The 12291-nt window shown below is 36.3% G+C and overlaps 1 protein-coding gene across 2 annotated transcripts in view; it reads left to right on the forward strand.

The window, feature by feature from the left end:
• The window catches only part of Mpp4 (MAGUK p55 scaffold protein 4), a 38207-nt gene extending 26970 nt beyond the window's left edge, over window positions 1–11237 (forward strand). For both annotated transcript variants that reach the window (XM_076866437.2, XM_076866438.2), the window contains 6 exons: window positions 860–1030; window positions 2439–2519; window positions 5126–5219; window positions 5616–5724; window positions 7741–7875; window positions 11046–11237. In XM_076866437.2, coding sequence (XP_076722552.2) covers window positions 860–1030; window positions 2439–2519; window positions 5126–5219; window positions 5616–5724; window positions 7741–7875; window positions 11046–11237 — 782 coding nt within the window. The remainder of the gene's footprint in view (window positions 1–859; window positions 1031–2438; window positions 2520–5125; window positions 5220–5615; window positions 5725–7740; window positions 7876–11045) is intronic.
• The last annotated feature ends 1054 nt before the right edge of the window (window positions 11238–12291 follow it).

Consider the following 12291-nt stretch of genomic DNA (forward strand, 5'->3'; position numbering starts at 1 on the left):
TCACACAGTCCTGAGCAACCAAGTTAATCTGAATTCTAGTGTATTCACCTGAAAGATGTGAACGAGAAGCCTGTCCACCCTGGTCCAAGCCACTATCATCTCTTACTTGGACTAGGGTGGTAGCTGCCTGACTGCTCTCTCTGAGGCTGACTCACTCTACAGTTTGCATCCTGCCAACAGCAATCAGAGGAATCCTTTAGAAACGGAAATCAAATAAAGTCACAAACTGTCTCTCCACTGTCCAATGACTTATACTTGAACCACATTCCAACACTTCACCAACTCATGCTGTGTGATCTGCCTCCAGCTACCTCTCCAACCCCATTTCCTCCTACACTACCAATTACTCTCTGCCCTGCAGCTATCCGGGCTTCCTGACCTTCCACAAATGCTGCAAGCGCAGTTCTTTCTCTGCTCCTTTGATTTTCTGTTGTTTCAGCCTGGATTGCTCTTTCCCTAGATGCTTCCTTAACTGGCTCCGTCTCTGCATCCAGACAGCTGCTTAATGCCAACTTTTCAGATTCTTGAACTGTCTAAAAAAGCACCCCTGTCACTCTGTCTACTTACCATTTTTCCCAAGTATTTATTTTGGTTATCTATTTTTGTATCTCCTCCTCCATTAACATAGGTTTCAAGAGATGATGGGCTTGGGCTGGTTGGTCACACAGGTCCAGCACCCAGTGCAATGCCTGGCACATAAGAGATGCTGGATGCAACTTAGATAGCACATGGGACATTTGGGTATTTTCCCTTCACATTCTTTCTTATTTTCTAACTTCAGATAGATATCACACACATTACATCAGAATTGAAGCTCCTGCCCTGGAGCTCATGTTCTGTGTGTTTCCATCCTCCCCAGCTGGTTTCCGCCGCAGCATGCGCCTTTGTCGAAGGAAGTCTCACCTCAGCCAGCTGCATGCCACTGCATGCTGCGCTGGCAGCTGCTACAATGCAGTGGGTGCCCCTTATGAGGAGGTGGTGAGGTACCAGCGACGCCCAACAGACAAGCACCGCCTCATAGTGCTTGTGGGTATGTCTCAGTATGCTCTGCCTCTACTTGTCATTGGGGAGTTGCCTTCTAGATTTGATTGTCTTGCATTGTGAGTAGTAGAAATCCTTATAGACCTATATATAATTCCTTAAAAAAAAAAAAGCCTGTTTCAGCAGGGTGTGGGTGGCACACACCTGTAATCCCAGAGATCTAGGAGGTAAAGGCAAGACGATTGCAAGTTCAAGACCAACCTCAGAAATTTAGGAAGATCCCATCTTAAAAATAAAATAATAATAATAGTAAAAAAGACTGGAAATGTAGCTGAGTGGTAGAGCACTCCAGGGTTTAATTCCCAGTACTGGGAGAGAAAAAAAAAAGCTTATTTCATATTTGTGTTTATAAACAAAACTTTATTGTAGCAAGCTTTTGGGAAAATATACAATTGAATATGTTATGCCATGTATGCACCTAATAAACCTAATTATTATGTTCATATTATGTATGAACATAATAAAAAGTTGTATTATGACAAAGTCATAATTGAGATTTCTTCTGTCTGTTTAGAAGTTGTTCTGTAAGCATACATTGTTCTGTATGCCCCCAAACTGGATCATTAGTCTGTGTTAGGAAAATAAACACTTAAAGTTGATTTCCCTAAGAACTTTGTAACCATTTCCTCCAGAAAAGTGGCTGAAGTCTTCTGTACTGTATTTTTGGGACTAAAGAACCAGGCAAATGTTGAGCTTGAGTGTCTTGCTTTTGTAACCAAGATCTCTACAAAGTTAGCAGCTTATATCTTACTGCCATTTTCTGTTCGGCTGTGAGCAGGGCAGAACATGTTATAGAGCCAGTTATCTCCTTTGCAAGGAATAGTGTAAAATGAAAACACAAGAGTTGTTTGTTCAAATTATTAGGATTTCAAGGTAGTATAGCAGAGCATTAATAAAAGTAAGGTATCCTAAGCATGGGCCCTCTGTGCTCAGAAAATCAGCCCTGCCTCCATTTAGACATGGTTTGCTGATAACTACTAGTCAGAAATGTGCCCTTGAATTCCTTAAGTCACAGAACCTATGGCTGTCAAGTCTGATTTCTGACTGTGATATGTTAGTAACTTCATTTGAAGAGGAAAGGCAGGATGTCTCAGATTATCCTAAATGAGACCAGCAAGTTCTCACAGCATCCAACATTAGGTAAAGTTCACTGGAGTACCAGGCGCTTGCAATTCCTTACCTCATTTCTGCATGTTGAAGCAGTGTGGGTTACTCCACGGGTCACCAAGAAAATTCCCAAGAGTTTTATCAATTCACAAGAAAGGATGTTATATAATTTCCCCAAGAAACATTTGCTCTCAAGTTTCTTCAATAAAAGGACTGAAATAATGACCTCAGCACATAATTATTTGTATGCACATCTAATGATTTCTCTATGTGACTCTTTTTATATTTAGGACCTTCTGGCGTTGGAGTCACTGAGCTGAGAAGACAACTTATTGAACTTAATCCCAACCATTTTCAGAGTGCTGTGCCACGTACGTTTGGTTTCTGTTTTAGCAGTTCATGTTTTGGTAAAACTTTATTTCAAATGTCCCAATCTTACTTAACCGTGTCATATTGTTGTAAGACACAAGGGATAGTCCCTAAGTATTTCTAACTATATTCTGGCATTTCAGATAGAGAGGCTTTTCAAATGTGACTTTCCATTTCTTAACAGTAATATAAATGACCTCTCAGGAAAATGAATATTTTAGCAAAAAGGCTAAATATTCATTCAGTACTTCTTATCTTCCTGGCACTGTTCTTGGCTCTTGCCTATCTTACTATTTTTTTAATCTAAAAAATTAATATTTGCACATATAACTTTATGTAAATTTTAAGTATGATTAAACCACACATGGTGTTTTTAAAAATCATATTCTCTTATTACCTTTTACCCAGGGCTCCTTTATTTCTCATAAGCTACCTATTCACCACTACCACCTCCCAAGATGCAATCTTTCATATTTTTCTATATTCATTTATCCAGTCAGAGTATGTTTTCTAAGTTTTAAGATATTTGAGAACTGTACTTCTAAAAAATAAGGTATTATTATTATTTGCTTCATTATTCGAAAAAAAAAACCTTTAAAATCACTCTAAGAAACTCAGTTTGGTTGCAAAAATATAAAAGAACTTAGAATTCCTGAGTTCAAGAAAATAGAAGGTTTCTAATCATATATAGTCTATTACATGTAAAAGGGGGTAAAGTTTTAACTGAGGCACTAAGATGTAAACTTGTAAGTGAGGAATGTAGAAATTATTTAAGCCTGGCACACATATAAGCAGAGTGAAAGGGGCGGGAATAGAAATAATGGGAGATTTTAAGGACACTTTTACTGGAGAAAGCCATGCTGTGGGATGGCTTCCAGTCCAATGCGAGTGGGAAGAGCATGTGGGTGTGGTGTTTCCCCTTCCCTTCAGAGCAGGAGGAAGGAACATAGGGAGACTAATTTAGGGAGCTTTATATGTGCTCCCTACATGGAGGGAATGTAGAGGGAGGAACATAGAAGACTGATGTTAGAAGTATTCCTGAAAAATCTAAAGGACAAGAGATTAGAGCAAGAGGCCAATGGTGACATTTGGGAAATAGCTGCCTGTGTAGACAGGCAAATCTGGGTAGATGGTGTGGGAAAATGTCAGCCTGGGATTATTTTAGCACCTGCCCAAGAGGAGACCTCAGTTGAAGACCAAAAGGGACTCCCAGACGCATCAGAGTATAGAAGGAATTACACAGACAAGCTGGAAAAGAGATTGGATTTGCGAGCCCCAGTTGTTGTGTGGGTGGTGATGGTAGGGTGGTAGGGTTTGCAAAATAGTCCAATACCTCATCTATGAGAGAAAGAGCCAGATTTAAACATCTGACAAGTCTAAAGGAAGCCAAGGGCAGCCTTGGTATCCGTCAAGTGGAAACTTCTCTGACCTGTTTTTTCTTTCTCTGCCTGCACTCTAGCTTTGTAGAGTTATAAAACTGAGGGAGGAGTGGTAGAAATGCAATGAAAAGAAAGAGAAGAGAATATTACTTCCTTTCTTGACGTCTGGCTTCTCTAACTTCAGGCTTCCCTCTGTGCAACACATTTGAGACAGATGAAATGCAGAAGAAATGCCAAAAATATAAATGCAGCTCATAATTTTGATTATTACATGGAAAAGGAATTTAAATTATTAAATTGAATCTGAATGAAGAAATGTAATTGTAGAAGGAATGATGGTAGACTTTATATTTTCTACTAAGTGTTATTTAAGTTGAAGATTCTAAAATTAAAGCAGCCATATTAAAGAATCAGACTGAATCTAGACTTGGCCTAACTTTTCCTTTTAGTCATCTCCAAGAATAGTCACCATCCTGACTTGGGTACCATTACATTTCATTTGAGCAAGACTGCAGAATGACATGGACTTTTTCTATTTCAAATTTGAGACAATCTGGTAGAACAGAAAATAGTAGTCTAGGAAGAGGCAGAATACCTAGGTTCTAGTTTCACCTTCACTTTTCCTTAGTCTCATGAATGTAAGAAAGCTAGTTTTACTCTCCAAAGGCATGAGTTACTTTTCAGAAAAATATAAATAGTAATATTCATCTAGCTAGGAGTATGGGGAATGAAATGAAATAATCAGAAAGGTACTATCCAATCGAAAGGTACTGTTGGTATTGCTACCTGGGAGTATACAGGAATTTTAGGGTCCACACATAATTAATCATTGTTTGTTTTGACTAAGGGACTTTCCTCCCAGTGCTGGGAATTGAACCCAAGCTCTCCCACAGGCTAGGCAAGTGCTGTACCACTGAGCTATATCCCCAGACCCCTATTTTGAATTCTAGCAGGTGTTCTGTTAGGGCCTTCTTATCCTGGCTTAATACCAATACATTCTTTTCCACACTCTGAGCACTCAATAAATGTTTATTGATTGTTTATTATATATGAGAACTTCTTTCTTATCACCAGTTCAGCCTTCCTCTTTTTGGTTTTTGCATTTTACTTATCTGTTTGTTTACGTATTCACTTATTTGTTTTCATCAAGCTTCTTTATCCAAATGCATATTGATAACAAAGCAAAATATTTTGAAGATTCTGAAAACTTTAATTTCCCTTTTTCATAGATACTACTCGATCCCCAAAGAGTTATGAGATGAATGGGCGTGAATATCACTATGTGTCGAAAGAAACATTTGAAAACCTCATGTATAGTCACAGGTAATGTTCAGAAGCTAATTCTTGCTGCTAGTTGTTTGAAATTTAAAATGTTTGACATTCTCCATTTTTTAAGATGCATTTTCTAAAACTCCTCAGGGAAAATTCCTCTGGACTAAAGAGTTAAGCAAGGAAATGTACATTGATACACTAGTACACCAATCCATTGGTTTTGGAAAGGGGGCAGAATCAGGTTGCAAAATTTGGAGAATCTGAGGAAATAGTTAAGACCTATGTCTTCTAATATATTTTCTCCCACTGAGTATCCACTAATTCTTTTCTTTGCAAGCAAATTTAAATCTCTATATTTATATTCAATTCTATTGGAAATTATTTTCATGTTACTACTATGATTTTACTTGTAGAGAAGTTCTTGTTTCCTTTGTTCTACCCCTGCAGGATGCTGGAGTATGGTGAGTACAAAGGCCACCTGTATGGTACTAGTGTGGACGCTGTTAATGCTGTCCTTGATGAAGGAAAGGTCTGTGTCATGGACTTAGAGCCTCAGGTGGGTGTGTGTGGCAATTTTTCTGATGGCCCCAAAGTCATGAGTGCATCACCCATGTTATGCATATGCTGCAGGTTCTAGCTGAGACATTTATTCTGTTAGCCTTATAAGACCCCCTCTCTAAGGACGAGGTTGTTACTTGAAGTATCAATTCCTAACATCTTATTCTCAGTTATGGAAGAACTCTTGCTTCTCAGACACAAGAACAGAACTGAAAAGTTGGTCATAAAGAAAATTTAGAATCTTACTTGCTTTGACCTTCATCATAAATGCATCAAGGTAACTTCTTGTGGAAGCAATAACATGTGGCTGTATACAAGGAGGGTGAGGTTCCTAGGTTTTCATGAGGTGAGGTTCCTAGGTTTTCATGTCTTTATTAATTCTCTGAGACCACATGTAGAGGAGCAGGGGTGAGCAACATAGGGTAAGTTCAAGAGCATGCAAGGAATAGGTTCACTTTTTTGATTCATTTTTTCTTAGTCATTAAAAAATATAAATTGGCCAACAAATATATGAAAGTGTTTGACATCCCTAGCAATTAGGGAAATGCAAATCAAAACTACATTGGCATTTTATCTCATCCAGTCAAAATGGCAATCATTAATAATACAAATAATAATAAATGCTGGTGAGGATGTGTGGGAAAAGGTATATATTCCTACATTGTAGGTGCGACTGCAAATTAGTAAAACCACTTGAAAAGCAGTATGGCATTTTTCCGAGATTGTTTCATTTTTCGTTAAAAAATTAGGAAGGAACCGCCACATGACACAGCAATCCCACTCCTTGGTATTTTTCCAAAAGAACTAAAATCAGTATTCAATAGTGATATAGCCACTTCAATATATATAGCAGTATAACTCACAATAACTAGGTTATGGAATCAGTCCAGAGGCCCATCAATTGATGAATGGATAAAGAAAACATGGTGTATATACACAACGGAGTTTTACTCAGCCATAAAAGAGGAATGAAATTATGGCATTTGCTGGAACTAGAGGACATCATGCTAAGTGAAATAAGCCAGACTTATAAAATCAGTGTTGAATGTCTTCTCTCGTATGCAGAAACTAAAATAAAGGGGAAAATGGTTTTTTTTTTTTTTTTTTTTTTTTTTTTTTTTGTGTGTGTGTGTGTGTGTGCAGAGTCCCATAAAAATAGAAGGGAAATCAGTGGAGCATTGGAAGGGCTTGAAGGGGAGAGAGGGTAAATGGGAAAAGAGAGGAATGGTGGAATGAAATTGTCCAAATTATGCTATGTTTAGCATAATTTATATATGTGTGTGTGTGTATATATATATATATCTCACAGTGAATTTCACCTTTATGTATGTCTATAATGTACTAATTAAAAAAAACTATAAATAAGTAGAAGAAAGACTAGAGGAAGGGAAACAGAGGGAGGAAGAAGAGGAAGGAAAAGGGAAGTACTGGGGACTGAAGTAGAGCAAATTATATTTCATGCTTATATGATTATGTCAAAATGAACCCCAATGTTAGGTATATCTATAATGCACTAATAAAAACATTAAAAATATACTTTGTATGCTAGAGTGAATCAAAGGAAGAGAGATTCTTTTTCATTGGGTCAAAGCCAGTGGTCAAGGTGAAGATGGTAGCAGTATCCAACATGAGGTGATAGCAAAAGGAAAGAGAAATGAGGGTGAAACAGAGTTGACTCATCTTGAGTTTCTGTCTGTGTCATATGAAATCATATATAGGATCCTATTCTCAGTAAGATTCTGTCACATAATAGAACTTAATCAGCTTGTAAGATTTACGTAGCAAGTCATAACTAAAAAGAGGAAGAACCAGGATTGAAACTTAATTTTGAATCTTGAACCTCATCTCTTAATTATTAAAAAAAATTTATTATTTTAGAGTTGAGGAATTGGGAGTTCATGAGACTATACTCTAGTAAATTTCTGGTCTTCTTAGAAGTTTTGAGAATATTCCTGTTGACTCTAGGAAGTTAGGAGTCTGGTTTTTAAATGTACATTCAATTTTTTCTTTGTAGGATATTCAGGCGGCTCGAACCCGTGAACTGAAGCCCTATGTTATATTTATAAAGCCATCTAGCCTGAGTTGCATGAAACAATCTCGGAAAAATGCCAAGATTATCACTGACTACTTTGTGGACATGAAGTTCAAGGTAGATCAACTAAAAAAATTACTGTATTTCTGTCAGTGATGATGAGGCCAGGAGATCCAAGCCAGGTTGGGCTGAGCTGAAGACCTTGACCTCATTGTCCTACTCACCCCTTCTTTGATCCTTTCCCCAAGAGTCCCTCAGAATGGTTCAATCAAAAATAAATAAGAGGTCTGGGGATGTGGCTCAAGTGGTAGCGCGCTCGCCTGGCATGTGTGTGGCCCAGGTTCGATCCTCAGCACCACATACAAACAAAGATGTTGTGTCCGCCAAGAACTGAAAAATAAATATTAAAAAATTCTCTTTCTCTCTCTCTCTCTTTAAAAACAAATAAATAAATAAATAAATAATAAAATAAAAGTCATTGTATTGCTTTTACATGATCCCCATATCAAAGAATGTAATTTTTGTTCCTAATGAGTAGTGCTCTTATATTTTATTCTTTTTTACTGGACATCACTTATATATATTTAAATAAAGTTAGTAAATGCTATGATGCTTATTTTGGGGGGTCTAGTTTTTTTTTTTTTTTTTAAAAAAGATCCTCATGCCACAGTTTGCAAAGCCAAACAGAAATGGGTATGTACAAGCATATTTATATTTTGAACAGGTCATTTATTTTTACTTGGACATTAATTTTTAAAAATGCTTTAGTGAATGTATTTTTGTAATATGAGGTATCTTGCAGAAACTTTTTTTTTTATTGTTGGTTGTTCAAAACATTACATAGTTCTTGATATATCATATTTCACACTTTGATTCAAGTGGGTTATGAACTCCCATTTTTACCCCGTATACAAATTGCAGAATCACATCAGTTACACTTCCATTGATTTATATATTGCCATACTAGGGTCTGTTGTATTCTGCTGCCTTTCCTATCCTTTACTATCCCCCTCTTGCAGAAACTTTTTAAAAAATATTTTTAGTTATAGATGGACACAATACTTTTAATTAATTAATTAATTTTGGGTACCAAGGATTGAACTTAGGGGCACTCAACCACTGAGCCACATCCCCACCCATCCCTATTTTGTTTTTTATTTAGAGACAGGGTCTCACTGAGTTGCTTAGCACCTTGCTTTTGTTGATCTGGCTTTGAACTCTCCTGCCTCAGTCTCCTGAGCCTCTGGGATTAAAGGCGTGTGCCACCACATCCAGCTTACTTATTTATTTTTATGTGGTCCTGAGGATCGAATCCAGTGATTTACACATGCTAGGCAAGTGCTCTAGCGCTCAGCCACAATCCCAGTCCCTTGTAAAAACTCTTTATTAATGATGATAGCAATAATAGAGAAACTAAGCATACATACATACACACATGTATGTATGCATGTATGTGTATATTTAAATTAAATCTACTTGAGATGTTTTGGGTCATAAGACATGATACATTAAGTTGTATAAATATTATGTGTGCAGCTCAATGAATTTTTACATGTTGTATGCACCCTACAACCATCACCTAAACTAAAATATTATACTTATTTGTGTGTGGGGGAAGTAAAAAACGAACAACATAAAACCTACCTACCATCTTTACCAAGTGTACAGTTCAATAGTATTGAGTATATTCACATTTCTGTAAAGAGCCAAATATTTTTCATTTTGTTAAACTGAAATTAAAAATATGACTACTTCACAAATTTCCATGTTATCCTTGCAGAGAGGACATTAATCTCCATACTATTATATTATTAGTATATGTGCTGCCAAAGTAAGCACAAAATGGCTTTATATTATCTTTCATTTTTAACTATTTTTGTCATCATATTTTTTCAATGAGTATTAAATTTGCCTTTTGGACTGGAGTCCATGAATGTATTCTCTGAGTCTTTTGGGCATTTAAAATTGTGTTCTCCTCGGGTGTGGTGGTGCTTGCCTGTAATCCCAGCTACTCAAGACTAAGGCAGGAGATTGACAAGTTTGAGGTAATTTAGTGATATCCTGTTTCAAAATAAAATAAAAATGTAGTTTAGGGGCTGGGGCTATAGTTTAGTGGCAGAGCACTGGCCTAGCATGTGTGAGGCCCTGGGTTCAATCCTTAGCACCACATAAAAATGAAACAAATAAAAGAATGCTGTCCATCTACAACAATAAATAAATAAATGAATGAATAAATAAATAAATAAATAAATAAAAAAATAAAAATTTTAAAAGTTTTAAAAAGGGAAAGGTTTATTTAAAAATTGTAGTTCAGTGGTAGAGCACTTGTCTAGTATGTGTGAGGCCCTGGGATCCTTCCCAACACTTCCAAAAAAGTGTTCTTATTTGTAGCCATCTAAACAATTAATAAAGTTATTTCTGGATCATGAGTATGATTACCTTGTAAAGAAATACTGCCACATATTTCTATGCCAGCATTTATATGTGCATTTAAGATTGCATTGGCAACAAATTGTACTATTCTAATTGCTGTAGACAACTAAGAAAACAACAGCAATGAATTTAGTGCGTTAGGGACAGATAAAGGCCAAATGACCTTCTTTTAAGGACCATTTCACAAGGGAAGAAATAGACAATATTATAGGTAAATTATGTCATCATAGAACAAAAGGAATTTATGTATGCCCAATGCAATAGGAATATGTCAGACTACCCTAATGTTGCAAGTGGTCATTTTGTATCTGCAAAATAATGTCATTCTTATTGGGTTACTGTTCATTTGAAATTTACGTTTAAATTTTATTTAAGTGGGTAATTTTCCTTTGGTTTTATGCCGCATATGGTTTGAGAGCTTCAAATATGTAGATAATGGAGCAAAATAAGTCTACATGGGAAGTTGAGGAGTAATTTGTCTATAAACTATTACTAAAATTTGCAATACTGATGAGAGAGACATTGAGTAAGACTAAAGGTCAAAAATGTAGGTTTTGTAATATAGAATAGAGGGCATTTATTTAACATGTTTTTTTAAAGAGAGAGATATAGAGAATATGAATCTTTTTTGTAGATGGACACAACACAATGCCTTTATTTTTATGTGGTACTGAGAATCCAACCCAGGTCCCGCCCATGCTAGGCAAGTGCTCTACTGCTGAGCCACAATCTCAGCCCCTATTTAACATGTTTTTATAAACTATTTCACAACTGAATGTGACAGTATAACAAACTGTGTATTATTTCTGTGTCACTAAGTCTGTGCCATCAATATATATTTTTTTTCTCTGAAGGATGAAGACCTACAAGAGATGGAGGATTTAGCCAAAAAAATAGAGACTCAGTTTGGCCAGTTTTTTGATCATGTGATTGTGAATGACAACTTGCAAGATGCATGTGCCCAATTGTTGTCTGCAGTACAGAAGGCTCAGGAAGAGCCTCAGTGGGTACCAGCAACATGGATTTCCACCGATGCTGAGTCTTAATCAAGCCTCCTGCTTAAAACTGAAGTTTTAATATTGTACCCTTGTTTCAGAGATATGAAATGACAGTTGCAATCTAAAACAGTATTATTTGACCCATCATAATGTGTGCAACTTGTGAAGTACTGTAGTTTATTAACCATTCTTATTTTTAAAAATGTATGGTTAGATATGTTATTGTATGGTTACACAGATTTACCTGTTTGGCTTTTAGGCATTTTTCCCTTTACTTCATATGAAGAATTGGTAGAAATATGAATTATGTTAAGTTGCTGAAAATGAGAACCTTTCATAGATTCATATGGTCTAAGTTTCAGGTAAAAAGAGCTTTCCTAAATAAAATAAACAGAACTTAATTTCAGAAACTGTATTTTTAGTTCATGAAACTTGTTTTATGAAATTTGTTTTTACAAAAAGTGCCTACTGGACCAAATCAGCAAAAATAGCTAATGTGTACATTTCATATCTAACATCAAAACTTCTACAAATGCCATTGTCATTTATGAATCAGGCTACAAGGAACACATATTCTTCTGATCAGAGGTATAACAATCATAAATTTTCCTAAAAGCCAACATCCATATGTATGCCTAAATTTGGAAAAGATGATGGACTAGTCCTGTAGATCTGTAGATCTGAGAACACCATAAGATGAGGATATTATTCCAAAGACTTATTTTTCTTTCTTTTCCTAGATCTGAGAGTTTCAGTTGCTCTCCCTGCCCATATATTTGTTAATCTTTCGCATCACTTTCTTTCTCCATATGTACACCATGCCTCCAATCTCTTTCTTAACTATAAAGCAGAGTGTATGATTCAAAAATATTTATGTTTTTTTTTTTACTTAGATAACAAATTGCTATCTTTCTGATATAATCAGGGGACATCATAGGGACAAAGGGCAAAAGCACTCTTGGGCCTTGGCTCATAGCCTGACAGCCATTAAAAGGTCCCATTTCACTCACAGATTTTCAGATAACAAATGTGCCTCATTTATCCACTATCATTACAACTAAGGTGGTTTCAGGCGACTCATCCCTATCACAGGGCAAAGATG

This window comes from Callospermophilus lateralis, chromosome 9 (assembly GCF_048772815.1).
Source record: "Callospermophilus lateralis isolate mCalLat2 chromosome 9, mCalLat2.hap1, whole genome shotgun sequence".
Taxonomy (NCBI): domain Eukaryota; kingdom Metazoa; phylum Chordata; class Mammalia; order Rodentia; family Sciuridae; genus Callospermophilus; species Callospermophilus lateralis.